This window comes from Salvelinus namaycush, unplaced genomic scaffold (assembly GCF_016432855.1).
Source record: "Salvelinus namaycush isolate Seneca unplaced genomic scaffold, SaNama_1.0 Scaffold1212, whole genome shotgun sequence".
Classification (NCBI taxonomy): domain Eukaryota; kingdom Metazoa; phylum Chordata; class Actinopteri; order Salmoniformes; family Salmonidae; genus Salvelinus; species Salvelinus namaycush.
The window spans coordinates 34,552-62,076 of record NW_024057912.1 but is presented as its reverse complement, the minus strand read 5'-3'; the positions used below and the strand labels follow the sequence as shown (position 1 = coordinate 62,076).

General features: G+C 46.0%; 1 protein-coding gene across 1 annotated transcript; it reads left to right on the top strand.

The window, feature by feature from the left end:
* Positions 1-102: 102 nt before the first annotated feature.
* LOC120036120 (disintegrin and metalloproteinase domain-containing protein 10-like) lies at positions 103-27,488 on the top strand. The gene is made up of 13 exons (XM_038982596.1): positions 103-121; positions 3,158-3,258; positions 3,811-3,960; positions 4,105-4,197; positions 4,485-4,668; positions 4,976-5,139; positions 12,991-13,174; positions 14,501-14,651; positions 14,911-15,094; positions 16,073-16,184; positions 17,343-17,563; positions 22,233-22,359; positions 27,137-27,488. Exons 1-13 carry the CDS (start codon positions 103-105, stop codon positions 27,346-27,348), a joined length of 1,902 nt encoding a protein of 633 aa, XP_038838524.1. The 3' UTR covers positions 27,349-27,488.
* The last annotated feature ends 37 nt before the right edge of the window (positions 27,489-27,525 follow it).

Genomic DNA, 27,525 nt, shown 5'->3' with positions numbered 1-27,525 from the left:
TTACTCAGCACTGTCAACACTTTGTATTCAACACTTTTATAAGCCATAAAATGCGCGTTCTTCCTATTTCCACTCAGCGCTACATCAAGCAGTGCAGCAGTAATGAACGAGGAGGAGACGTGTATCTATAGGCTTGCGTTGTTGTTATTGTTAGCGGCTTGGTTCTTTTTTAATGTCAAGAAATATTTCACTTTCTCTGTTCATAGGAGTAACAACATGAATTTGTGCATAAGGCATGAAGTAATGCGGTGCGACTCGAGTTTCGCCATCAGCTGGAAGACGGTGTCCCCTTTTGGTCAGTGTCAGTGGAGGAAAGGGAGAGCGGAGGGATGGAGGGATGTCTGCTGAGACGGACCCTCAGTCTGCTGCTCTCTCCCTCCGCTGAGACGGACCCTTAGTCTGCTGCTCTCTGCCTCTGCTGAGACGGACCCTCAGTCTGCTGCTCTCTCCCTCCGCTGAGACTGACCCTCAGTCTGCTGCTCTCTGCCTCTGCTGAGACGGACCCTCAGTCTGCTGCTCTCTCCCTCCGCTGAGACTGACCCTCAGTCTGCTGCTCTCTCCCTCTGCTGAGACGGACCCTCAGTCTGCTGCTCTCTCCCTCTGCTGAGACTGACTCTCAGTCTGCTGCTCTCTCCCTCCGCTGAGACTGACCCTCAGTCTGCTGCTCTGTCCCTCCGCTGAGACTGACCCTCAGTCTGCTGCTCTCTCCCTCCGCTGAGACTGACCCTCAGTTTGCTGCTCTCTCCCTCTGCTGAGTCTGACCCTCAGTCTGCTGCTCTCTCCCTCCGCTGAGACTGACCCTCAGTCTGCTGCTCTCTCCCTCCGCTGAGACGGACCCTCAGTCTGCTGCTCTCTCCCTCCGCTGAGACGGACCCTCAGTCTGCTGCTCTCTCCCTCCGCTGAGACGGACCCTCAGTGTGCCGCTCTCTGCCGAGACTGACCCTCAGTCTGCTGTTCTCTCCCTCTGCTGAGACTGACCCTCAGTCTGCTGCTCTCTCCCTCTGCTGAGACGGACCCTCAGTCTGCTGCTCTCTCCCTCTGCTGAGACTGACCCTCAGTCTGCTGCTCTCTCCCTCCGCTGAGACGGACCCTCAGTCTGCTGCTCTCTCCCTCTGCTGAGACGGACCCTCAGTCTGCTGCTCTCTCCCTCCGCTGAGACTGACCCTCAGTCTGCTGCTCTCTCCCTCCACTGAGACTGACCATCAGATGCAGGCACCATCAGCCCAGTAAAATAAAAAGCTAATTATTTAAATGCATGCTCACTCAGCTGTGCCTCACAAGTAATACAACAATGGATCTATTACCGGTGTGATCATATAGCCTACCTCAAATGTAGAAATAGAATTGGAAAAGAATGTCCTGAACAACAATGCATTGGCAGGGCAATTCAAGTAAAGCCAGTATGCAGTGATAATGTATTGGGCCTATAGCTTACTGCACAAACCACATTGCTACAGAACTGTTTTTAATTGGTTCATGTTGAATATGCTTATATTTTTTAAGTCACTACTTAAGGCTAGGCCCCTTTTTTCTCAATTTCCACCTGAATGACATGCCCAAAGTAAACTGCCTGTTGCTCAGGCCCTGAAGCCAGGATATGCATATAATTGGTACCATTGGAAAGAAAAAACGTTGAAGTTTGTAGAAATGTTAAAGTAATGTAGGAGAATATAACACAATAGATATTTTGTTATTGACCAAATACTTATTTTCCACCATAATTTGCAAATAAATTCATAAAAAATCCTACAATGTGATTTTCTGGATTTTTTTTCTCATTTTGTCTGTCATAGTTGAAGTGTACCTATGATGAAAATTACAGGCCTCTCATTTTTTTAAGTGGGAGAACTTGCACAATTGGTGGCTGACTAAATACTTTTTGCCCCACTGTATATACTGTTTTCTATACTACTGTATTTTAGTCAATGCCTCTCCGACGTTGCTCGATCTAATATTTATATATTTCTTAATTACATTCTTTTAATTTTAGATTTGTGTGTATTGTTGTGAATTGTTAGATACTACTGCACTGTTGGAGCTAGGAACACAAGCATTTCTCTACACCATCTGCTAAATATGTGTATGTGACCAATAAAATTTGATTTGATTTGACATATGCTGAGCACTTGTTGGCTGCTTTTCCTTCACTCTGCGGTCCAACTCATCCCAAACCATCTCAATTGGGTTGAGGTCAGGTGATTGTGGAGGCCAGGTCATCTGATGCAGCACTCCATCACTCTCCTTCTTGGTCAAATAGCCCTTACACAGCCTGGGAGGTGTGTTTTGGGTCATTGTCCTTTTAAAAAACAAATGATAGTCCCACTAAGCGCAAACCAGATGGGATGGCGTATCGCTGCAGAATGCTTTGGTAGTCATGCTGGTTAAGTGTGCCTTGAATTCTAAATAAATAACTGACAGTGTCTCCAGCAAAGCACCATCACACCTCCTCCTCCATGCTTCACGGTGGGAACCACACATGCAGAGATCATCGGTTCACCTACTCTGCGTCTCACAAAGACACGGCGGTTGGAACCAAAAATCTCAAATTTGGACTCATCAGACCAAAAGGACAGATTTCCACCAGTCTAATGTCCATTGCTCGTGTTTCTTGGCCCAAGCAAGTCTCTTCTTCTTATTGGTACTTTATTAGTGGTTTCTTTGCAGCAATTTGACCACGAAGGCCTGATTCATGCAGTCTCCTCTGAATAGTTGATGTTGAGATGTGTCTGTTACTTGAACTCTGTGAATAATTTATTTTAGACTGCAATTACTGAGGCTGGTAACTCTAATGAATTTATCCTCTGCAGCAGAGGTAACTCTGGGTCTTCCTTTCCTGTGGCGGTCCTCATGAGAGACCGTTTCATCATAGTGCTTGATGGGTTTTTGCGACTGCAACTAAAGAAACGTTTTAAAATTCTTCAAATTTTCCGGATTGACTGACCTTCATGTCTTAAAGTAATGATGGACTGTTGTTTCTCTTTGCTTATTTGAGCTGTTCTTGACATAATATGGACTTGGTCTTCTACCAAATAGGGCTGTCCTCTGTATACCACCCCTACCTTGTCACGACACAGCAAGGTGTAGAGTGAGTAAGATTTATATGAGCTTTTAGTGGAAAATGTTATCTAAACAATTCATGTCCATCTCTCTCCCCTAGACTATCCCCACAAGTATGGTCCGGAGGGGGGCTGTGCCGACCACTCAGTGTTTGAGAAGATGACAAAGTACCAAGCCACTGCCATAGAGAAGCCAGACAAGGTGATTTTAACACACTTTTTCTTTTTAAGGGTTGAACAATGTTTGGAAACTTTCCCGAAAAAACCCCTAGACTTTCCAGAATTCCCAGTTGGAAGATTCCCTGAATCGGAAGGGAAAAGGCAGGACATTTGGTATCGTTCAACCAGGACTTCTGGGAAAACCTGGGAGTTTTGGGAAAAGTCACTGGAATTGTTTAACCCATACACATTATACGATAGTGGTTTTCAACATAAGGAGCATTAAGCATGGAACTGGAAGGGAAACAAATGCAGTACTCATAGCTTTGTTTCCTCTATTGAGCTATGTGATGATGTAAGTATTTTTAATTGGAGTGGATACTAACATACTGCATATTGCATCAACTTCTTGCCTCAACATCTCATCTGAGCTTCAGCCAAAAGGGGTATATAACACTATAATACTATATAAGAGAGTGGATTTATTATCCCCATGGGGAAATGTTGGTACAATACAGTCTACAATAACAATATTTAATCCTTTACATCTCTCTCCTCATCCTCCTCCTCTTCATTATCCCCCTCCTCCACCCAGGAGCTCCATTCCGAGGAGGCGTCCAGTGACCCGGTGTTGCTGAGGAAGAGGAGGATGGCTCAGATAGAAAAGAACACCTGTCAGCTCTTCATCCAGACAGACCACCTCTTCTTCAAGTACTACAAGACCAGGGAAGCTGTTATCGCACAGGTGTACTGGATGATACACACACACACTAGTCCTCAATAACACCAAGTGGATTATGGGAAAACATGTCAACAATGCTTTCAGACGTTTGCAGTTTTTTTCTATTCCATAATAATGATGTGAATACTGATGTATGTTATGTCTCAGATCTCTAGTCACGTCAAGGCTATAGATGCCATCTACCAGGGAACAGACTTCATGGGCATCCGTAACATCAGCTTTATGGTCAAGAGGATACGGGTGAGTCCCTCCCTACCTAGTTGTTTGACCTGGCATCAATCAAATTATAATTATTAATTATTATGAATTATTATAATTATATTTCTAAAACCCTTTTTTTTACAAAAACAGTTGTCACAAAGTGCATTCCGTTTTAGCGATTCAAAGTCTCCGCTGTCCCTCGGCCTCTTCTCCTCTTTAAACTTGTTAGTTCAGCAGTCATCGCCATCACTTCCTGTTGTCTGTCATGATGTCACTTCCTCTTTCCACGTCTTATCAACACAACATTTGACCACTCCCTGCTCCAGATAAACACCACTACAGATGAGCGGGACCGGTCCAACCCATTCCGCTTCGCTAACATCGGCGTGGAGAAGTTCCTGGAGCTGAACTCTGAGCAGAACCATGACGACTACTGTCTGGCCTATGTCTTCACTGACAGGGACTTTGATGATGGTGTCCTGGGCCTGGCCTGGGTCGGAGCTCCTGCAGGTCCATAAGACTTCCTTTTCACTATTTACACACATTACAGTTACACTTCTTACACCCTGTAGATCAACAGCAGATATTACACGCTGGAATGACAGACGTTGTCATGGAATCAGTCAGTCTTTCTGTCTTATGAAATTAGCCCTATTCCTGTATTTTTATTATTGAGCATCTCTCCTACTTTTTCCCTTCTTTGCTGAGTCTTTTTATTTGATAAACTTGTGTTATCCAGTTTTGTATTTCCAAATTGGGTTCATCATTATGAGAGGATAATCCTACCGCTCACTAATACTTGACTGTGTATCCACAGGGAGTTCTGGAGGGATCTGTGAGAAAAGTAAGCTGTACTCTGACGGGAAGAAGAAGTCCCTGAATACCGGCATCATCACAGTGCAGAACTACGCCTCTCACGTCCCTCCTAAAGTCTCACACATCACCTTCGCACATGAAATAGGACACAACTTTGGCTCGCCTGTGAGTTAGATTCATTATTTATTTAACTAGGCAAGTCAGTTAAGAACAAATTCTTATTTTACAATGACAGCCTACCCCAGGCCCAAACCCTAACCCGGATGACGCTGGGCCGGTTGTGATACAGCTTGGAATCGAACCAGGGTCTGTAGTGACGCCTCTAGCACTGAGATACAGTGCCTTAGACCGCTGCGCCACTTGGGATAATCTAGGCTGATGGGAGATCTCATAGACTGTGTATACACAGGCAGCCCAAATCTTCTTTTTTTCAGTAATTGGTCGTAAAAGATGAGAATTGGCCTGCCGTGTAAACACAGCCATAAAGCTCTTCTTTCTCTGTGTTGTCTCTGTTTATCTGCTGTCGTTACTGGATGTAGAGATGCAACAGGAAATGTCATGTCTGGGAGATGAGTTGTAGTTTTGGTGTTTGTGTAAACTGTTACGAGCCTGTGAATCTTTTTTTCTTAGAGGACAATTTATGAAACTTTTATTTTGACAGGGAAGTCATACTGAGACTAGGCTCTCTTTTTTTACAGATGAGTCCTGCATAAAATACATCAAACACAAAATATACAACATTACAAAACATAATTAAGAAAAACATACATTTTTATTTATTTAACCAGTTAAGAACAAATTCTTATTTACAATGAGGGCCTACACCAGCCAACGCTGGGGCCAATTGCGCACCGCGCTATAGGACTCCCAATCACGGCCGATTGTGATACAGCCTGGATTTATCAGAGGTCTCTGATCATTACTCAACAGACCAAAGGGGGACCAGAACATCTCAGAGAGCTCTGTGAGTTGTTCCACATAAAGGGTGCAAGATAAAAAAAACTAAAATGAGCTTTTCCCAACTCTGGAGACCGAAGGGGCCTCTAGTGTTATCCAAGCCGGGTTTGGTCATGTGTACGTCTAAATTGAATTAATGGTGATATATAAAGTTATGTTACAGCCTTTTTAAAATGTATTAAAGCTTTTTTTTCTTTCTTATCAATCTACACACAATACCCCATAATGACAAAGCAAAAAGTGTATTTTTGCTCATTTATTTAAATAAAACAAGAAATCATATTTACATAAGTATTCAGACCCTTTACTCAGTACTTTGTTGAAGAACCTTTGGCAGAGATTACAGCCTCGAGTCTTCTTGGGTATGACGCTACAAGCTTGGCACACCTGTATTTGGGGAGTTTCTTCCATTCTTCTCTGCAGATCCTCTCAAGCTCTGCCAGGTTGGATGGGGAGCGTTGCTGCACAGCTATTTTCAGGTCTCTCCAGAGATGTTCGATCGGGTTCAAGTCCGGGCTCTGTCTGGGTCACTCAAGGACGTTCAGAGACTTGTTCCGAAGCCACTCTTGCATTGTCTTGGCTGTGTGCTTATGGTCATTGTCCAGTTGGAAGGTGAACCTTTGCCCCAGTCTGAGGTCCTGAGCGCTCTGGAGCAGGTTTTCATTAAGGATCTCTCTGTACTTTGCTCCGTTCATCTTTCCCTCGATCCTGACTAGTCTCCCAGTCCCTGCCGCTGAAAAACATCCCCACAGCATGATGTTGCCACCACCATGCTTCACCGTAGGGATGGTGCCAGGTTTCCTCCAGACGTGACGCTTGGCATTCAGGCCAAAGAGTTCAATCTGATGGTGACATCCGACCAGAGAATCTTGTTTCACACATCCCTGACCAAGGCCCTTCTCCCCCGATTGCTCAGTTTGGCCAGGCGACCAGCTCTAGGAAGAGTCTTGGTGGTTTCAAACTTCTTCCATTTAAGAATGATGGAGGCCACTGTGTTCTTGGGGACCTTCAATGCTGCAGAAATATTTTAGTACCCTTCCCCAGATTTGGGCCTCGACACAATCCTGTCTCGGAGCTCTATGGACAATTCCTTCTACCTCATGGCTTGGTTTTTGCTCTGACATGCCATGTCAACTGTGGGACCTTATATAGACAGGTGTATGCCTTTCCACATCATGTCAAATCAATTGAATTTACCACAGGTGGACTCCAATCAAGTTGTAGAAACCTCTCAAGGATGATCAATGGAAACAGGATGCACCTGAGCTCAATTTCGAGTCTCATAGCAAAAGGTCTGAATCAGTTTTTTAGTTAATTTATTTTTGCAAAAATGACTAAACTGTTTTTGCTTTGTCATTATGGGGTATTGTGGGTAGATTGCTGAAAAAAATATATTTAATACATTTTAGAATTAGACTGTAACGTAACAAAATGTGGAAAAAGTCAAGGGCTCAGAATACTTTCCATTATCCATTATTGGTGTCACTTGTTAAATCCACTTCTATCAGTGTAGATGAAGGGTAGGAGACCGGTTAAAGAAAGATCTTCAAGCCTTGAGACATTTGAGACATGGATTGTGTATGTGCCATTCAGAGGGGTGAATGGGCAAGACAAAATATTTAAGTGCCTTTGAACGGGGTATGGTAGTAGGTGCCAGACGCACCGGTTTGTGTCAAGAACTGCAACGCTGCTGTGTTTTTCAACTTCATCAGTTACCCGTTTTGTATCAAGAATGTTCCACCACCCAAAGGACATCCAGCCAACTGTGGGAAATACAGTCGTGGACAAAAATAGTGGCACCTTTGCACTCTTTTCAAATACTGCACAATTTCTTCCAGAAAACTGTTGAAACTTAACATAGTTTGGTATTCACGTATGTCTTTGGTTTTGCAGTTGAACAAAACAAAACAAAAATCAGAATAATTTACTAAATGTTGTCTTATTCCACAAAGAAATCCTAAAATGGCCAGGATAATATCATTGGCACCTTCTAGAAGTAGTTCGAAATAATTACATGTCAAGCAGGTGATTCTCCTTCACTTTGTAATTGAACTCACCTGTGGACAGTTGCAGGTGCCTGCAATATAAAAATCCCTCATTCAACCAGTTTGAATAGAGAAAAAGACTCATTCTCCTGTTTAAATAGAGAAAAGGACTCATTCTCCTGTTTAAATAGAGAAAAGGACTCATTCTCCTGTTTAAATAGAGAAAAGGACTCATTCTCCTGTTTAAATAGAGAAAAGGACTCATTCTCCTGTTTAAATAGAGAAAAGGACTCATTCTCCTGTTTAAATAGAGAAAAGGACTCATTCTGCTTTTTAAATAGAGAAAAGGACTCATTCTGCTGTTTAAATAGAGAAAAGGACTCATTCTCCTGTTTAAATAGAGAAAAAGACTCATTCTCCTGTTTAAATAGAGAAAAGGACTCATTCTCCTGTTTAAATAGAGAAAAGGACTCATTCTCCTGTTTAAATAGAGAAAAGGACTCATTCTCCTGTTTAAATAGAGAAAAATACTCATTCTCCTGTTTAAATAGAGAAAAGGACTCATTCTCCCGTTTAAATAGAGAAAATGACTCATTCTCCTGTTTAAATAGAGAAAAGGACTCATTCTGCTGTTTAAATAGAGAAAAAGACTCATTCTCCTGTTTAAATAGAGAAAAAGACTCATTCTCCTGTTTCGTGTCACTGTGTGTACCGCAATGAGCATGTAGAGAGAAAAAATAAAGAAATCAAGATAATTATCCGAGGTCAGACACAAGATTGTAGCCAAACGTGGACAATCTCAAGGCTTCAAGACCATCTCCAGAGACCTTGATGTTCCTGTTTCCACCGTACGTAATGTTATCAAGGAGCTTTAAGGCCCATGCCACTGTAGCCAACCTCCCTGGATGTGGCCGCAAGAGAGAACTTGATGGAAGATTACAGAGAAGGATTGTTTGACTGGTGAAGAAAACACCTCGATCAACTGCCACACAGATTCCAGCTGACCTTCAGACACAAGGTACGACAGTTTCACCTCGCACCGTCCGTCGCCAACTGCCACACAGATTCCATCTGACCTTCAGACACAAGGTACGACAGTTTCACCTCGCACCGTCCGTCGCCAACTGCCACACAGATTCCAGCTGACCTTCAGACACAAGGTACGACAGTTTCACCTCGCACCGTCCGTCGCCAACTGCCACACAGATTCCATCTGACCTTCAGACACAAGGTACGACAGTTTCACCTCGCACCGTCCGTCGCCAACTCAATGAAAAGGGGGTTATAGGATATGAGACCAAGCAGGACCCCACTGCTGAGAGGGAGACGTAAGAAATCCCGACGGCAATTTGCCAAAACACACCTGAACATGCCAAAATCCTTCTGGGAGAATGTCCTGTGGACAGACGAGACCAAAGTAGAGCTTTTTGGTGAAGCACACCATCTCTACGGTTACAGAAAACAAAATGAAGCCTTCAACGAAAAAAGCACCTTCCCTACAGTCAAACATGGAGGAGGTTCGGTGACCTTTGTTAGGGTTCGTTCCTTACGTCCTTCTTTGTCAATCATTGGTTCATTGGTGAAATTAGCATTATGACAATATCTTTAATTAAATCATTCAAAAACCTTTATTAATGCAATCGCAGACAGAAGTTGACAAACAGGAACACGGCACGCATGTTTCTGAGTAAGTTCTGCCTCAAACAAAAGGTCTCAAGTTGTTTTGTTAAACCGAAGTCCCGCCTTAGTGATGTCACTGACTACGTCATTACCTTTTTACTCCTGAGACCAAAACCCTGCCTACCAAAGCATATAAACAATGGCTTTTAGTGGTATCTTAAACTTAGCAGTAAACGTCCACTCCCCAAAAGCTGACCTTATCTCGTCCACTCCCCTGCAGAGCTCCTTCTTCACAGTCACACATTACTCAGAGGGGCCTCTTCATAATGAAATAGAGAGAGAACTAAAAACAATTGTGGAATTCTAAACCTCTACAATGAATTTGTATTGTTAATCTGTAGTCTATGACCCTCTAAATGTAAGGAGGGAGGGGTCTTATAACCCCTCCCCTTCTATTAATATAACATAAGCATAATCAATTATTCAAAATACACCAAACATTTGTACAGCCCCAATCATGACCCCTAGGTAAATCCTGACACCTTGAACATGTGCATGGCATCATGAAATCAGGAGAATACCAAGGCATTTTGGAATGCAATGTCAGACCCAGTGTCAGAAACCTGGTTCTCCGTCGAAGGTCATGGGTCTTCCAGCAGGACAACGACCCCAAACACACTTCAAAAAGAACCCAGGAAGGGCTCAAGACAAAACGCCGGACTGTTCTGAAGTGGCCAGATCTAAATCTCATTGAAAACTTGTGGAAGGTTCTGGAAACAGCAGTTGGGAGAAAACACCCGTCAAGTCTGGGAGAACTGGCGCTGTTTTGCACAAGAGGAGTGGGCCAAACTGCCAGTACAGAGCTACAGGAAGCTCATTGAGGTGTCTGGGAGAACTGGAGCAGTTTGCACAAGAGGAGTGGGCCAAACTGCCAGTACAGAGCTACAGGAAGCTCATTGAGGTGTCTGGGAGAACTGGAGCAGTTTGCACAAGAGGAGTGGGCCAAACTGCCAGTACAGAGCTACAGGAAGCTCATTGAGGTGTCTGGGAGAACTGGAGCAGTTTGCACAAGAGGAGTGGGCCAAACTGCCAGTACAGAGCTACAGGAAGCTCATTGAGGTGTCTGGGAGAACTGGAGCAGTTTGCACAAGAGGAGTGGGCCAAACTGCCAGTACAGAGCTACAGGAAGCTCATTGAGGTGTCTGGGAGAACTGGAGCAGTTTGCACAAGAGGAGTGGGTCAAACTGCCAGTACAGAGCTACAGGAAGCTCATTGAGGTGTCTGGGAGAACTGGAGCAGTTTGCACAAGAGGAGTGGGTCAAACTGCCAGTACAGAGCTACAGGAAGCTCATTGAGGTGTCTGGGAGAACTGGAGCAGTTTGCACAAGAGGAGTGGGCCAAACTGCCAGTACAGAGCTACAGGAAGCTCATTGAGGTGTCTGGGAGAACTGGAGCAGTTTTGCACAAGAGGAGTGGGCCAAACTGCCAGTACAGAGCTACAGGAAGCTCATTGAGGTGTCTGGGAGAACTGGAGCAGTTTGCACAAGAGGAGTGGGCCAAACTGCCAGTACAGAGCTACAGGAAGCTCATTGAGGTGTCTGGGAGAACTGGAGCAGTTTGCACAAGAGGAGTGGGCCAAACTGCCAGTACAGAGCTACAGGAAGCTCATTGAGGTGTCTGGGAGAACTGGAGCAGTTTGCACAAGAGGAGTGGGCCAAACTGCCAGTACAGAGCTACAGGAAGCTCATTGAGGTGTCTGGGAGAACTGGAGCAGTTTGCACAAGAGGAATGGGCCAAACTGCCAGTACAGAGCTACAGGAAGCTCATTGAGGTGTCTGGGAGAACTGGAGCAGTTTTGCACAAGAGGAGTGGGCCAAACTGCCAGTACAGAGCTACAGGAAGCTCATTGAGGACTATAGGAAGCGCTTAATTGCAGTTATTTTGACCAAAGGGTGTGCTACCAAATATATAAAAAATAGTCCAGGGTGTCAATTCTTTCTTTTTATGCCATTTCTGTTAATTATCAGATTTAAATGGATATATGGGGTCCTGAATTAAAAACAATGGTTCTGTAATAATAACAGTGAAATAAAGAATTGTGGTGACCCAATACTTTTGTCAATTTCAACTTATTTCCAGGGGAAATTGTGAGGTACTTGAAAAAAGTACAAGGGTGCCAATATTTTTTTGGCCACGACTGTATTGGCGTCAACATGGGCCAGCATCCCTCTTGAACGCTTTCGACACCTTGTAGAGTCGATGCCCTGACGAATTGAGGCTGTTCTGAGGGCGGGGGGAGTGTTCCTAATGTTTGGTATACTTAGTGTAGGAAGTTTCTGCATGAGTGCTTTGTAAATAAAAATAAAGAAACCAAGCTTGAACTTCAACTTCCTCACCGGCTCAGTGACATGTTATATATTTTTTTTTATGACAGTTTGTCAACAGGCCAGATGCTAAGATATTTGTAGGAAGGATCTCGCTCAATTTGTGTACCGTTCAAACTAGTCATTATAAATTAATTTAAGGCCTCCTAAATGGAGCAGCAGGCTAAGGCACTGCATCGCAGTGTTGCGGCATCACTACAGCCTGGGGTTCGATCCCGGGCCGTGAATGGGAGTTCCATAGCGCGGCGCACAATTGGCCCAGCGACGTCCGGGTTAGAGGAGGGTTTGGCCGGGGGGGGGCTTTACTTGGCTCATCGTGCTCTACTGACTCCTTGTGGCGGGCCGGGCGCCTGCAAGCTGATTTCGGTCATCAGTTGAATGGTGTTTCCTCTGACACATTGGTGCAGCTGGCTTCCGGGTTAAGAAACACGGCTTGGCGGGGTCATGTTTCGGGGACGCATGAATTGACCTTCGCCTCTCCCAGGCCTGTTGGGGAGTTGCAGCGATAAGACAAGATTGTAATTGGATCGCAATTGGGGAGAAAAATTATAATAATAAAATAAATAAATTAAAATCTGGGTTATGGGACCTTGAAAATGTATTTTGTTTGCATTGACCACTAGCTCCAATAGTGACCTCTGCAGTCCTTGAAAATCAGATTTCAAATTGGGAAAGTATTGGCCAACCGATGGAGCAATGTAATACAACACTGCATCATTGTATTTACAGCATTACCAATGTTATTTATATAGATTGTAAACACTAGTGGGCCGAGTATCGAACCTTGGGGCACCCCTTTTTATGTAACTCAAGGAACTCCCGATTTCACCACAATCTACCTTGATGGCCTGAGTTCTGTCGTTGAGATAATTATGAAACCATCGGCAAGCATCAGTACCCAACCCTACCAGCTTATTCAAAAGAATAACGTTGTGTACACACATTGGGAGTACAATTATTTCTATCTTCTAAGGCATTTGCAATGTAATTTACAACAAACATGGTAGCCATTAGTAGTACTACGTTTTAAATCTATTCTAAAATCGAATTTGTCTCCATCCTCCTTACAGCATGACTCGGGGTCAGAGTGCACCCCGGGGGAGTCTAAGACCCAGGATAAGAAGGAGAAAGGGAACTACATCATGTACGCCCGGGCCACATCAGGAGACAAACTCAACAACAACAAGTTCTCCGTCTGTAGTGTCAGGAACATCAGCCAGGTCCTGGAGAAGAAGAGGGGAAGCTGCTTTGTCGGTATGTTTCCACTGCTGTCTATGGTGTTTAAAGCTGCTTTGTCGGGATGTTTCCACTGCTGTCTATGGTGTTTAAAGCTGCTTTGTCGGGATGTTTCCACTGCTGTCTATGGTGTTTAAAGCTGCTTTGTCGGTATGTTTCCACTGCTGTCTATGGTGTTTAAAGCTGCTTTGTCGGGATGTTTCCACTGCTGTCTATGGTGTTTAAAGCTGCTTTGTCGGTATGTTTCCACTGCTGTCTATGTTGTTTAAAGCTGTTTTGTCGGGATGTTTCCACTGCTGTCTATGGTGTTTAAAGCTGCTTTGTCGGGATGTTTCCACTGCTGTCTATGGTGTTTAAAGCTGCTTTGTCGGTATGTTTCCACTGCTGTCTATGTTGTTTAAAGCTGTTTTGTCGGGATGTTTCCACTGCTGTCTATGGTGTTTAAAGCTGTTTTGTCGGGATGTTTCCACTGCTGTCTATGGTGTTTAAAGCTGCTTTGTCGGTATGTTTCCACTGCTGTCTATGGTGTTTAAAGCTGCTTTGTCGGGATGTTTCCACTGCTGTCTATGGTGTTTAAAGCTGTTTTGTCGGTATGTTTCCACTGCTGTCTATGATGTTTAAAGCTGTTTTGTCGGGATGTTTCCACTGCTGTCTGGTGTTTAAAGCTGTTTTGTCGGGATGTTTCCACTGCTGTCTATGGTGTTTAAAGCTGCTTTGTCGGGATGTTTCCACTGCTGTCTGGTGTTTAAAGCTGCTTTGTCGGGATGTTTCCACTGCTGTCTATGGTGTTTAAAACTGCTTTGTCGGGATGTTTCCACTGCTGTCTATGGTGTTTAAAGCTGCTTTGTCGGGATGTTTCCACTGCTGTCTGGTGTTTAAAGCTGCTTTGTCGGGATGTTTCCACTGCTGTCTATGGTGTTTAAAGCTGCTTTGTCGGGATGTTTCCACTGCTGTCTATGTTGTTTAAAGCTGCTTTGTCGGGATGTTTCCACTGCTGTCTATGGTGTTTAAAGCTGCTTTGTCGGGATGTTTCCACTGCTGTCTATGGTGTTTAAAGCTGCTTTGTCGGGATGTTTCCACTGATGTCTATGGTGTTTGGGATTATCCCTTAGTTTGGGTGTTTAAAGCTGTGTGTAGGGGTTGCAGAATTCTGGAAACTTCCAAGGTTTTTAGGAAATCGCTGTTGGAGGATTCCCGGAATCCTTCAACTTGGATTCCTGGAAAGCCTTGGAATTTTGGTAAAGTGTAGATGTTTGGAAATCTACGCTGTGTCACAGATCAAATGTGTTGTTTTAAATGTCATTTCCTAACGTGTGTGTGTGTTCTATCTGCCTCCTCACGCAGAGTCAGGCCAGCCCATCTGTGGTAATGGGTTAGTGGAACCAGGGGAGGAGTGTGACTGTGGATACAGCGATCAGTGCAGAGACCAGTGTTGCTATGACGCCGGGCAGCCTGACAACAGGAAGTGTAAACTAAAACCCAACAAAGTCTGCAGGTAAGATAAGGTAGCCCTTTTTTAAGAGCTGCGATACAGTACAATGCTATTCTGTTCTAGTTTTTTTTTCTTTCTAACCTGTGGTGCAGGAAGTGACATAAACTAAGGAATAGATACTCCTGCACACTTAGTTACCATGCAAATGTCATGGGAATTAAAGTGTTAAAGTGGGAATTAAAGTGTTAAAGTGTGCAGAGGCTTATTTCTGTCATTTAGTTATTTTAACCCTTTTCCCCCCCCCTCTCTCTCCCTCCCCCAGTCCTAGCCAGGGCCTGTGCTGTACTCCTGAGTGCTTCTATAAGGGTCGTAATGAGAAGTGTCGTGAAGAGTCTGAGTGTGCCCATCAGGGCATGTGTAACGGGGGTACGGCTCAGTGCCCCACCTCAGAACCCAAGGCCAACTTCACCGCCTGCCACGGAGAGACTCAAGTCTGCCTCAACGGGGTGAGTGGATACCTGGCTACCTGAAGCGTGTAGTTAAATACCTGGCTACCTTCAAGGTTTGGGGGTCAATTCCATTTCAATTCCATACAATTCAGAAAGTATTCCAAATGTTCCTCATTTGAAAAGCATTAAAGAGAATTGGAATTTCAGTGTACTTCCTGAATTTCAGTGTACTTCCTGAATTTCAATGTACTTCCTGAATTTCAATGTACTTCCTGAATTTCAGTGTACTTCCTGAATTTCAGTGTACTTCCTGAACCCCCCCCCCAACCCTACTGTCTGTCTGTCTACCAATTTATCAGTCACCACATGTGAAGCTCCCTCCCTCACAGGAAAACATTGTAATGGCTGAGTGCCAAATCAAATCAAATTGTATTGGTTAGCATGGTTAACATGGTTAGCAGATGTTAATGCGAGTGTAGCGAAACGCTTGTAATTGAAACACCCCGCCTCTGTTTGGGTAAAAAGCGGACGGATCGACCCGGATAAATGTAACCACTGTCAAATTCATGGACAGAGCTATGGATGCAAGGACTGACCATACATGATACAACCATTATAGTTGAACCATGTTATGAAGCTCTACAGTGTTTGTTTACGTTGGTGTTGTTTACAAACATTGGGGTCAAACAGACTTCTATGTTGGGTTCTGATGTGGTACGACAGTTGAGCCATTTATAAGTTCTATTCTTCAACAATCAATGGGTGTATGTGTCATCAATTTATAAGTCAAAATATGGACGGAGCAACTAAGGATTCTAGCTTTAAAATAGTGATTGCTTGATGCTGCTTGACTGTAATTATTTTATACTTAATCTCAAATACCAGGAACCTTTTTTATTTTATTCACTTACAAATGCCTATGTTTGCTGAAATTCTACTTTTAGCTACACATGTCTACAATTCCAAAATAAAATACACCTTAAATATAAAAGTAATTTGAGTTTGACCCATCCCTTCCATGTGCTCCTCCTCTAGGGCTGCTCTGGCTCCATCTGTGAGAAGTATGGTCTGGAGGTCTGTACCTGTGCCAGCGTGGAGGGCAAGGACGAGACTGACGAGCTGTGCCACGTCTGCTGTAGCGAGAAGAGTGAGTCCTGCTTGTTTGTGTGTGTGTGTGTGTGTGTGTGTGTGTGTGTGTGTGTGTGTGTGTGTGTGTGTGTGTGTGTGTGTGTGTGTGTGTGTGTGTGTGTGTGTGTGTTGCCGCCTCAGGTCACTCTACCCCAAAGAGTGTGAGCACTACTCTCTTAACCGGATTCCTGACGTTTTAGGGGCATATTTCAGTAGTATTATGTCCTGACGTTAACATTAACACATTTTAGGGGCATATTTCAGTAGTATTATGTCCTGACGTTAACATTAACATGTTTTAGGGGCATATTTCAGTGGTATTAAGTCCTTTTCAGCAGGGTTGCAAAATTCTAGATACTTTCCCAAAGTTGCTGCGTTTTTCAGCATTCCCAGTTGGAGCATTCCCAGTTGGAGCATTCCCAGTTGGAGCATTCCCAGTTGGAGCATTCCCAGTTGGAGCACATTCCCAGTTGGAGCACATTCCCAGTTGGAGCACATTCCCAGTTGGAGCACATTCCCAGTTGGAGCACATTCCCAGTTGGAACATTCCCAGTTGGAGCACATTCCCAGTTGGAGCACATTCCCAGTTGGAGCACATTCCCAGTTGGATCACATTCACAGTTGGAGCATTTACAGTTGGAGCATTTACAGTTGGAGCATTCCCAGTTGGAACATTCCCAGTTGGAACATTCCCAGTTGGAGCATTCCCAGTTGGAACATTCCCAGTTGGAGCATTCCCAGTTGGAACATTCCCTCGTGATTCTGGGAATACTCCAATCCAGGTTTTCTGAAAAACCAAGTAACTTTTCTGGAATTTTTCAGCCTTACTTTTACCACCTTGTATGACAACTACATTGTATGACAACTACATTGTATGACAACTACATTGTATGACAAGGTTTTTAAAGGGCTTTGGGATTATTTATGTAATGAATAGTTAGAGCGTCGGATCAGTAACTGTAAAGGTTGCCGGATCGAATCCCTGAGCTGACAAGGTAAAAATCTGTCGTTCTGCCCCAGAACAAGGCATTTAACCCACTGTTACCCGGTAGGCCGGGGAATAAGAAATAAGAATTTTTTCTTAACTGACTTGCCAAGTTTAATAAAGGTTAAATAAAGGTTAAATAAATGACTAGTGCTATAAAAGTTATTATTAGTTGATTGTCTTGTCTTGCAGTGAACCCCAACACCTGCAGCAGTACAGGCTCAGAGAAACTGGCCCGGTTCTTCAATAAGAAAATCACCACGCTGCCCGCGGGGTCTCCCTGCAACGACTTCAAGGGCTACTGTGACGTGTTCATGAAGTGTCGGCTGGTGGACGCGGACGGCCCTCTGGCCAGACTGAAGAAGGCCATCTTCAACCCTGAGCTCTATGAAAACATTGCAGAGTGGATAGTGGTACGTAGCTTACCGACTGAGTGGATAGTGGTACGTAGCTTACTGAATGAGTGGATAGTGGTACGTAGCTTACTGACTGAGTGGATAGTGGTACGTAGCTTACTGACTGAGTGGATAGTGGTACGTAGCTTACTGAATGAGTGGATAGTGGTACGTAGCTTACTGACTGAGTGGATAGTGGTACGTAGCTTACTGACTGAGTGGATAGTGGTACGTAGCTTACCGACTGAGTGGATAGTGGTACGTAGCTTACCGACTGAGTGGATAGTGGTACGTAGCTTACCGACTGGGTGGATAGTGGTACGTAGCTTACCGACTGAGTGGATAGTGGTACGTAGCTTACCGACTGAGTGGACAGTGGTACGTAGCTTACCGACTGAGTGGATAGTGGTACGTAGCTTACCGACTGAGTGGATAGTGGTACGTAGCTTACCGACTGAGTGGATAGTGGTACGTAGCTTACTGACTGGGTGGATAGTGGTACGTAGCTTACTGACTGAGTGGATAGTGGTACGTAGCTTACTGACTGAGTGGATAGTGGTACGTAGCTTACTGACTGAGTGGATAGTGGTACGTAGCTTACTGACTGAGTGGATAGTGGTACGTAGCTTACTGACTGAGTGGATAGTGGTACGTAGCTTACTGACTGTGTGGATAGTGGTACGTAGCTCACTGACTGAGTGGATAGTGGTACGTAGCTTACCGACTGAGTGGATAGTGGTACGTAGCTTACTGACTGAGTGGATAGTGGTACGTAGCTCACTGACTGAGTGGATAGTGATACGTAGCTTACTGACTGAGTGGATAGTGGTACGTAGCTTACTGACTGAGTGGATAGTGGTACGTAGCTTACTGACTGAGTGGATAGTGGTACGTAGCTTACTGACTGAGTGGATAGTGGTACGTAGCTTACTGACTGAGTGGATAGTGGTACGTAGCTTACTGACTGAGTGGATAGTGGTACGTAGCTTACTGACTGAGTGGATAGTGGTACGTAGCTTACTGACTGAGTGGATAGTGGTACGTAGCTTACTGACTGAGTGGATAGTGGTACGTAGCTTACTGACTGAGTGGATAGTGGTACGTAGCTTACTGACTGAGTGGATAGTGGTACGTAGCTTACTGACTGAGTGGATAGTGGTACGTAGCTTACTGACTGAGTGGATAGTGGTACGTAGCTTACTGACTGAGTGGATAGTGGTACGTAGCTTACTGACTGAGTGGATAGTGGTACGTAGCTCACTGACTGAGTGGATAGTGGTACGTAGCTTACTGACTGAGTGGATAGTGGTACGTAGCTTACTGACTGAGTGGATAGTGGTACGTAGCTCACTGACTGAGTGGATAGTGGTACGTAGCTTACTGACTGAGTGGATAGTGGTACGTAGCTTACTGACTGTGTGGATAGTGGCACGTAGCTTACCGACTGAGTGGATAGTGGTACGTAACTTACTGACTGAGTGGATAGTGGTTACGTAGCTTACTGACTGAGTGGATAGTGGTACGTAACTTACTGACTGAGTGGATAGTGGTACGTAGCTCACTGACTGAGTGGATAGTGGTACGTAGCTTACTGACTGAGTGGATAGTGGTACGTAGCTTACTGACTGAGTGGATAGTGGTACGTAGCTTACTGACTGAGTGGATAGTGGTACGTAGCTTACTGACTGAGTGGATAGTGATACGTAGCTTACTGACTGAGTGGATAGTGGTACGTAGCTTACCGACTGAGTGGATAGTGGTACGTAGCTTACTGACTGAGTGGATAGTGGTACGTAGCTTACTGACTGAGTGGATAGTGGTATGTAGCTTACTGACTGAGTGGATAGTGGTACGTAGCTTACCGACTGAGTGGATAGTGGTACGTAGCTTACCGACTGAGTGGATAGTGGTACGTAGCTTACCGACTGAGTGGATAGTGGTACGTAGCTTACCGACTGAGTGGATAGTGGTACGTAGCTTACCGACTGAGTGGATAGTGGTACGTAGCTTACCGACTGAGTGGATAGTGGTACGTAGCTTACCGACTGAGTGGATAGTGGTACGTAGCTTACCGACTGAGTGGATAGTGGTATGTAGCTTACCGACTGAGTGGATAGTGATACGTAGCTTACCGACTGAGTGGATAGTGGTACGTAGCTTACCGACTGAGTGGATAGTGGTACGTAGCTTACCGACTGAGTGGATAGTGGTACGTAGCTTACCGACTGAGTGGATAGTGGTACGTAGCTTACCGACTGAGTGGATAGTGGTACGTAGCTTACCGACTGAGTGGATAGTGGTACGTAGCTTACTGACTGAGTGGATAGTGGTACGTAGCTTACTGACTGAGTGGATAGTGGTACGTAGCTTACTGACTGAGTGGATAGTGGTACGTAGCTTACTGACTGAGTGGATAGTGGTACGTAGCTTACTGACTGAGTGGATAGTGGTACGTAGCTTACTGACTGAGTGGATAGTGGTACGTAGCTTACTGACTGAGTGGATAGTGATACGTAGCTTACTGACTGAGTGGATAGTGGTACGTAGCTTACCGACTGAGTGGATAGTGGTACGTAGCTTACTGACTGAGTGGATAGTGGTACGTAGCTTACTGACTGAGTGGATAGTGGTATGTAGCTTACTGACTGAGTGGATAGTGGTACGTAGCTTACCGACTGAGTGGATAATGGTACGTAGCTTACCGACTGAGTGGATAGTGGTACGTAGCTTACCGACTGAGTGGATAGTGGTACGTAGCTTACCGACTGAGTGGATAGTGGTACGTAGCTTACTGACTGAGTGGATAGTGGTACTGAGTGGATAGTGGTACGTAGCTTACCGACTGAGTGGATAGTGGTACGTAGCTTACCGACTGAGTGGATAGTGGTACGTAGCTTACCGACTGAGTGGATAGTGGTATGTAGCTTACCGACTGAGTGGATAGTGATACGTAGCTTACCGACTGAGTGGATAGTGGTACGTAGCTTACCGACTGAGTGGATAGTGGTACGTAGCTTACCGACTGAGTGGATAGTGGTACGTAGCTTACTGACTGAGTGGATAGTGGTACGTAGCTTACCGACTGAGTGGATAGTGGTACGTAGCTTACCGACTGAGTGGATAGTGGTACGTAGCTTACCGACTGAGTGGATAGTGGTACGTAGCTTACTGACTGAGTGGATAGTGGTACGTAGCTTACTGACTGAGTGGATAGTGGTACGTAGCTTACTGACTGAGTGGATAGTGGTACGTAGCTTACTGACTGAGTGGATAGTGGTACGTAGCTTACTGACTGAGTGGATAGTGGTACGTAGCTTACTGACTGAGTGGATAGTGGTACGTAGCTTACTGACTGAGTGGATAGTGGTACGTAGCTAACTGACTGAGTGGATAGTGGTACGTAACTTACTGACTGAGTGGATAGTGGTACGTAGCTTACCGACTGAGTGGATAGTGGTACGTAGCTTACCGACTGAGTGGATAGTGGTACGTAGCTTACTGACTGAGTGGATAGTGGTACGTAGCTTACTGACTGAGTGGATAGTGGTACGTAGCTTACCGACTGAGTGGATAGTGGTACGTAGCTTACCGACTGAGTGGATAGTGGTACGTAGTTTACCGACTGAGTGGATAGTGATACGTAGCTTACCGACTGAGTGGATAGTGGTACGTAGCTTACCGACTGAGTGGATAGTGGTACGTAGCTTACCGACTGAGTGGATAGTGGTACGTAGCTTACTGACTGACTGACTGATTCTGTCAGCTGACCAGAAAAGGTCACTATATTCCCATGACTGTAATTCTGACTTACTATGTATTTCACTGATTTTGAAGAGAGAAAAAAGTCAGTCAGACGCATAAAGAAAACCATGGAGGACAGGAAGGCAAAGTGTTCCCATGTTGAACTAGTTCATGTGTCTGAAGGTAGAATTCTGCCTACTGTCAACACCTTGTTCAACACTTTTTTAAGCCATAAAATGCACATTTTTCCCTACTTCCACTCCAGCAACAACTTGCACTGCAGCAGCACGAGTATAGCAACGTGTTTCGATAAGCTTTGTTGTCGATAAGCTCGTGTTGTTGTGCTGAACTAAAATATAAACGCAACATGTAAAAAGTGTTGGTCCCGCATTTCATGAGCTGAAATAGAAGATCCCTGAAATGTTCCATACGCACAAAAAGCGTATTTCTCTCAAATTTTGTGCACAAATTTGTTTACATCCCTGTTAGTGAGCATTTCTCCTTTGCCAAGATAATCCATCCACCTGACAGGTGTGGCATATCAAGAAGCTGATTAAACAGCATGATCATTACACAGGTGCACCTTGTGCTGGGGAAAATAAAATGCTAATGTACAGTTTTGTCTCAAGTTTTGAGGGAGCGTGCAATTGGCATGCTGACTGCAGGAATGTCCACCAGAGCTGTTGCTAGAGAATTTAATGTTCATTTCTCTACCATAAGCTAGAGAATTTAATGTTCATTTCTCTACCATAAGCCACAACGTCGTTTTAGAGAATTTGGCAGTACGTCCAACCGACCAGTCAGACGCATGCATAAAGAATACCATGGAGGATAACACAAAAACAATTGTATTTTCATTATGGACTCTAGTGGACAGATGTTGTTAGAAGTTGTGTGTTTATGAAAAATATATCTCCATTTCTTTGTGTTTTTCTTCTGGTTCCAGGCTCACTGGTGGGCAGTGCTGTTGATGGGCATCGCTCTGATCATGCTGATGGCTGGCTTCATTAAGATCTGTAGTGTCCACACTCCCTCCAGCAACCCCAAACTGCCCCCACCCAAACCACTACCAGGTGAGTCTCCACACGCCCTCTAGCCACCCCAAACCACTACCAGGTGAGTCTCCCCACCCCCTCTAGCAACCCCAAACCACTACCAGGTGAGTCTCAGCACCCCCTCTAGCAACCCCAAACCACTACCAGGTGAGTCTCAGCACCCCCTCTAGCAACCCCAAACCACTACCAGGTGAGTCTCCCCACCCCCTCTAGCAACCCCAAACCACTACCAGGTGAGTCTCAGCACCCCCTCTAGCAACCCCAAACCACTACCAGGTGAGTCTCGGCACCCCCTCTAGCAACCCCAAACCACTACCAGGTGAGTCTCCACACGCCCTCTAGCAACCCCAAACCACTACCAGGTGAGTCTCCCCACCCCCTCTAGCAACCCCAAACCACTACCAGGTGAGTCTCCACACGCCCTCTGGCAACCCCAAACCACTACCAGGTGAGTCTCCCCACCCCCTCTAGCAACCCCAAACCACTACCAGGTGAGTCTCCACACGCCCTCTAGCAACCCCAAACCACTACCAGGTGAGTCTCGGCACCCCCTCTAGCAACCTCAAACCACTACCAGGTGAGTCTCCACACCCCCTCTAGCAACCCCAAACCACTACCAGGTGAGTCTCAGCACCCCCTCTAGCAACCCCAAACCACTACCAGGTGAGTCTCGGCAACCCCAAACCACTACCAGGTGAGTCTCCACACCCCCTCTAGCAACCCCAAACCACTACCAGGTGAGTCTCCACACGCCCTCTAGCAACCCCAAACCACTACCAGGTGAGTCTCGGCAACCCCAAACCACTACCAGGTGAGTCTCCACACGCCCTCTAGCAACCCCAAACCACTACCAGGTGAGTCTCCACACGCCCTCTAGCAACCCCAAACCACTACCAGGTGAGTCTCCACACCCCCTCTAGCAACCCCAAACCACTACCAGGTGAGTCTCCACACCCCCTCTAGCAACCCCAAACCACTACCAGGTGAGTCTCCACACACCCTCTAGCAACCCCAAACCACTACCAGGTGAGTCTCCACACCCCCTCTAGCAACCCCAAACCACTACCAGGTGAGTCTCCACACCCCCTCTAGCAACCCCAAACCACTACCAGGTGAGTCTCCACACGCCCTCTAGCAACCCCAAACCACTACCAGGTGAGTCTCGGCACCCCCTCTAGCAACCCCAAACCACTACCAGGTGAGTCTCCACACGCCCTCTAGCAACCCCAAACCACTACCAGGTGAGTCTCCACACGCCCTCTAGCAACCCCAAACCACTACCAGGTGAGTCTCGGCACCCCCTCTAGCAACCCCAAACCACTTCCAGGTGAGTCTCGGCACCCCCTCTAGCAACCCCAAACCACTACCAGGTGAGTCTCGGCACACCCTCTAGCAAACCCAAACCACTTCCAGGTGAGTCTCCACACCCCCTCTAGCAACCCCAAACCACTACCAGGTGAGTCTCCACACCCCCTCTAGCAACCCTAAACCACTACCAGGTGAGTCTCCACACGCCCTCTAGCAACCCCAAACCACTACCAGGTGAGTCTCGGCACCCCCTCTAGCAACCGCAAACCACTACCAGGTGAGTCTCCACACGCCCTCTAGCAACCCCAAACCACTACCAGGTGAGTCTCGGCACACCCTCTAGCAACCCCAAACCACTTCCAGGTGAGTCTCCACACCCCCTCTAGCAACCCCAAACCACTACCAGGTGAGTCTCGGCACCCCCTCTAGCAACCCCAAACCACTTCCAGGTGAGTCTCGGCACCCCCTCTAGCAACCCCAAACCACTACCAGGTGAGTCTCCACACGCTCTCTAGCAACCCCAAACCACTTCCAGGTGAGTCTCCACAACCCCTCTAGCAACCCCAAACCACTACCAGGTGAGTCTCGGCACCCCCTCTAGCAACCCCAAACCACTACCAGGTGAGTCTCCACACGCCCTCTAGCAACCCCAAACCACTACCAGGTGAGTCTCCACACCCCCTCTAGCAACCCCAAACCACTACCAGGTGAGTCTCGGCACCCCCTCTAGCAACCCCAAACCACTTCCAGGTGAGTCTCGGCACCCCCTCTAGCAACCCCAAACCACTACCAGGTGAGTCTCCACACGCTCTCTAGCAACCCCAAACCACTTCCAGGTGAGTCTCCACACCCCCTCTAGCAACCCCAAACCACTACCAGGTGAGTCTCGGCACCCCCTCTAGCAACCCCAAACCACTACCAGGTGAGTCTCCACACGCCCTCTAGCAACCCCAAACCACTACCAGGTGAGTCTCCACACCCCCTCTAGCAACCCCAAACCACTACCAGGTGAGTCTCCACACCCCCTCTAGCAACCCCAAACCACTACCAGGTGAGTCTCCACACCCCCTCTAGCAACCTCAAACCACTACCAGGTGAGTCTCCACACCCCTCTAGCAATGTTTTTTGACATGCAAAGACCCAAACGGCGTTCCATAGTATGTATGTCGTGAAGCTAATAGCAGTGACGCTATTACTGTGTTACTCCGGTAGGGAAACATCTGAAAAACAGTGCTCGACCAGTCTGCGAAAGCCAACATCACCCACGACAGAGAACGGTTGATTGGAAAAGGGCAATGAATTCCATTATCTTGGCTTTAATGGATTTCGCCTTTTGAGTTGCCTCGCTGAAATTTTTGCTACTCTTTCAAATGACTGCTGGACATGTTGACAGCTCGATCCACACAGCAGACATTGTGGGCTAGGTTAGGAATGCTGTGTTGCACGTGTAGCGCTACATTTTACGTGGCGTCATTACGTCATCTACCTACGTTATATAGGTATGCACGTCAGCTTTGACGTCGGTTTTACAAATCGGGGCATTAAACTAGACATCGGGCCGATACCGATGTTGTCATTACTGCATATTGTCTTTGCTTGAATTGCTCTGCCAGTGTTTTTTTTCTCTTTCTTCTAAGACCTGTAAGGTATATGATCACACTGGTAATAGATCGTTTGTTATATTACTTGTGAGGCACAGCTAAGTGATAACGTAATTTATTTATTTACTGGACTGATGGTCTGCATCTGATGGTCAGTCAGAGGAGGGAGCAGCGGTGAGGCTGTCTCTCACTTGACTCACCGTCCCCGCCGCTCTCCCCGCTGAGAAAAGGGTACACAGTCTTCCAGCTGATGACGCAAATCAAGTCGAACTGCATTAATGATGTTACTCCTGTGACCAGAGAAAGTGAAATATTCCTCGATATTAAAAAAAGTCAAGCCGGAAGACGCCAATAATTCGCTGAACAAAAATATAAATGCAACGATGTCAACGATTTTACTGAGTTACAGTTCATAGAAGGAAATCAGTAAATTGACATAAATTCATTAGGCCCTAATCTATGGATTTCAGATGACTGGGAATACAGTTGGTCACAGATACCTTAAACAAAAAGGGTAGGGGCGTGGATCAGAAAACCAGTCAAAACCAGGCACACTTCTCCAGCATGCCGGTGGCCATCGAAGGTGAGCATTTGCCCACTGAAGTCTGTTACGACGCCGAACTGCAGTCAGGTCAAGACCCTGGTGAGGACAACGAGCCCACAGATGAGCTTCCCTGAGACGGTTTCTGACAGTTTGTGCAGAAATTCTTCAGTTGTGCAAATCCACACTTTCATCAGATGTCCAGGTGGCTGGTCTCAGATGATCCTGCAGGTGAAGAAGCTGGATGTGGAGGTCCTGGGCTGGCGTGGTAACACGTGGTCTGCGGTTGTGAGCGTGGTTGGACGTACTGCCAAATTCTCTAAAACGACGTTGGAGGTGGCTTATGATAGAGAAATGAACATTACATTCTCTAGCAACAGCTCTGGTGGACATTCCTGTAGTTAGCATTCCAGTTGCACGCTCCCTCAACTTGAGACATCTGTGGCATTGTGTTGTGATAAAACTGCACATTTTAGTGGCATTTTATTGTCCCCAGCACAAGGTGCACCTGTGTAATGATCATGCTGTTTAATCAGCTTCTTGATATGCCACACCTGTCAGGTGGATGGATTATCTTGGCAAAGGAGAAATGCTCACTAACAGGGATGTAAACAAATTTGTGCACAAAATTTGAGAGAAATAAGCTTTTTGTGCGTATGGAACATTTCAGGGATCTTCTATTTCAGCTCATGAAATGCGGGACCAACACTTTTTACATGTTGCATTTATATTTTAGTTCAGCACAACAACACGAGCTTATCGACAACAAAGCTTATCGAAACACGTTGCTATACTCGTGCTGCTGCAGTGCAAGTTGTAGCTTGAGTGGAAGTAGGGAAAATGTGCATTTTATGACTTATAAAAGTGTTGAACAAGGTGTTGACAGTGCTGAATAGCAACTTAAACATGAATTTACTCATAAAAAACAGCAGCTCTTTGCTTTATTCGTTGAGTCTCTCTCTAGTCATGGTCTGAAACGTTTTAATCTCACAGTATCAACTTTGCTGTGTACTTTTTTACAGTGTCTGGATTCAGGAAACTGTGCAGACAAGGTGATCCGAGATTTCTGATTGCTCAGCAGTAGGCCTATAGGTGCACTTGAGTTGCTCTCTGGGCCTGCCGGGTAGGCAGAGTTCTACCTTCAGACACATGTACTGGTTCAAAATGGGAACACTTTGCCTTCAAAGTGTCAAGTACACTTACCGCCAACAGAGCGAAAATAATATAAAACATTTGAATGCAAATGCTTTATCGTTGGGTTTTTACAGAAATGTTTGATGAATCGCGATCGACTGGTTGTCGCCCACTGTGCTAGACTAACCTCTCTCTCTCCCTCTTACCCCAGGCACGTTGAAGAGGAGGAGAGCCCAGCAGCACGCCAGGGAGGCCCAGGTGCACCAGTCCCAGTCCCACCACGGAGATGTCAGTCACGGCCAGCACCACCCTGTCTCTGGGGGCCAGCGGCAGCAGCCCTCCCGCCAGCCCCAGCCCCAGAGGCACCACCGCAGCCAGGGCCAGCCCAGAGAAAACTACCAGATGGGCCAGATGAGACGCTGAGCTGCTGAGACACTGGGGTTCGGGGTGGGAACGCTGCTCCCGTCATCGACTGCTCCTTGCCTTGCCTTGGCTCCTCCTTGTGCCTATCTATGTCACTGCTGGGATTGAGATTTGAACCCATTTGTTGGTATTTGAACCCATGTCTCCAGGGTGAAAATCCCACATCTTAACCATTAA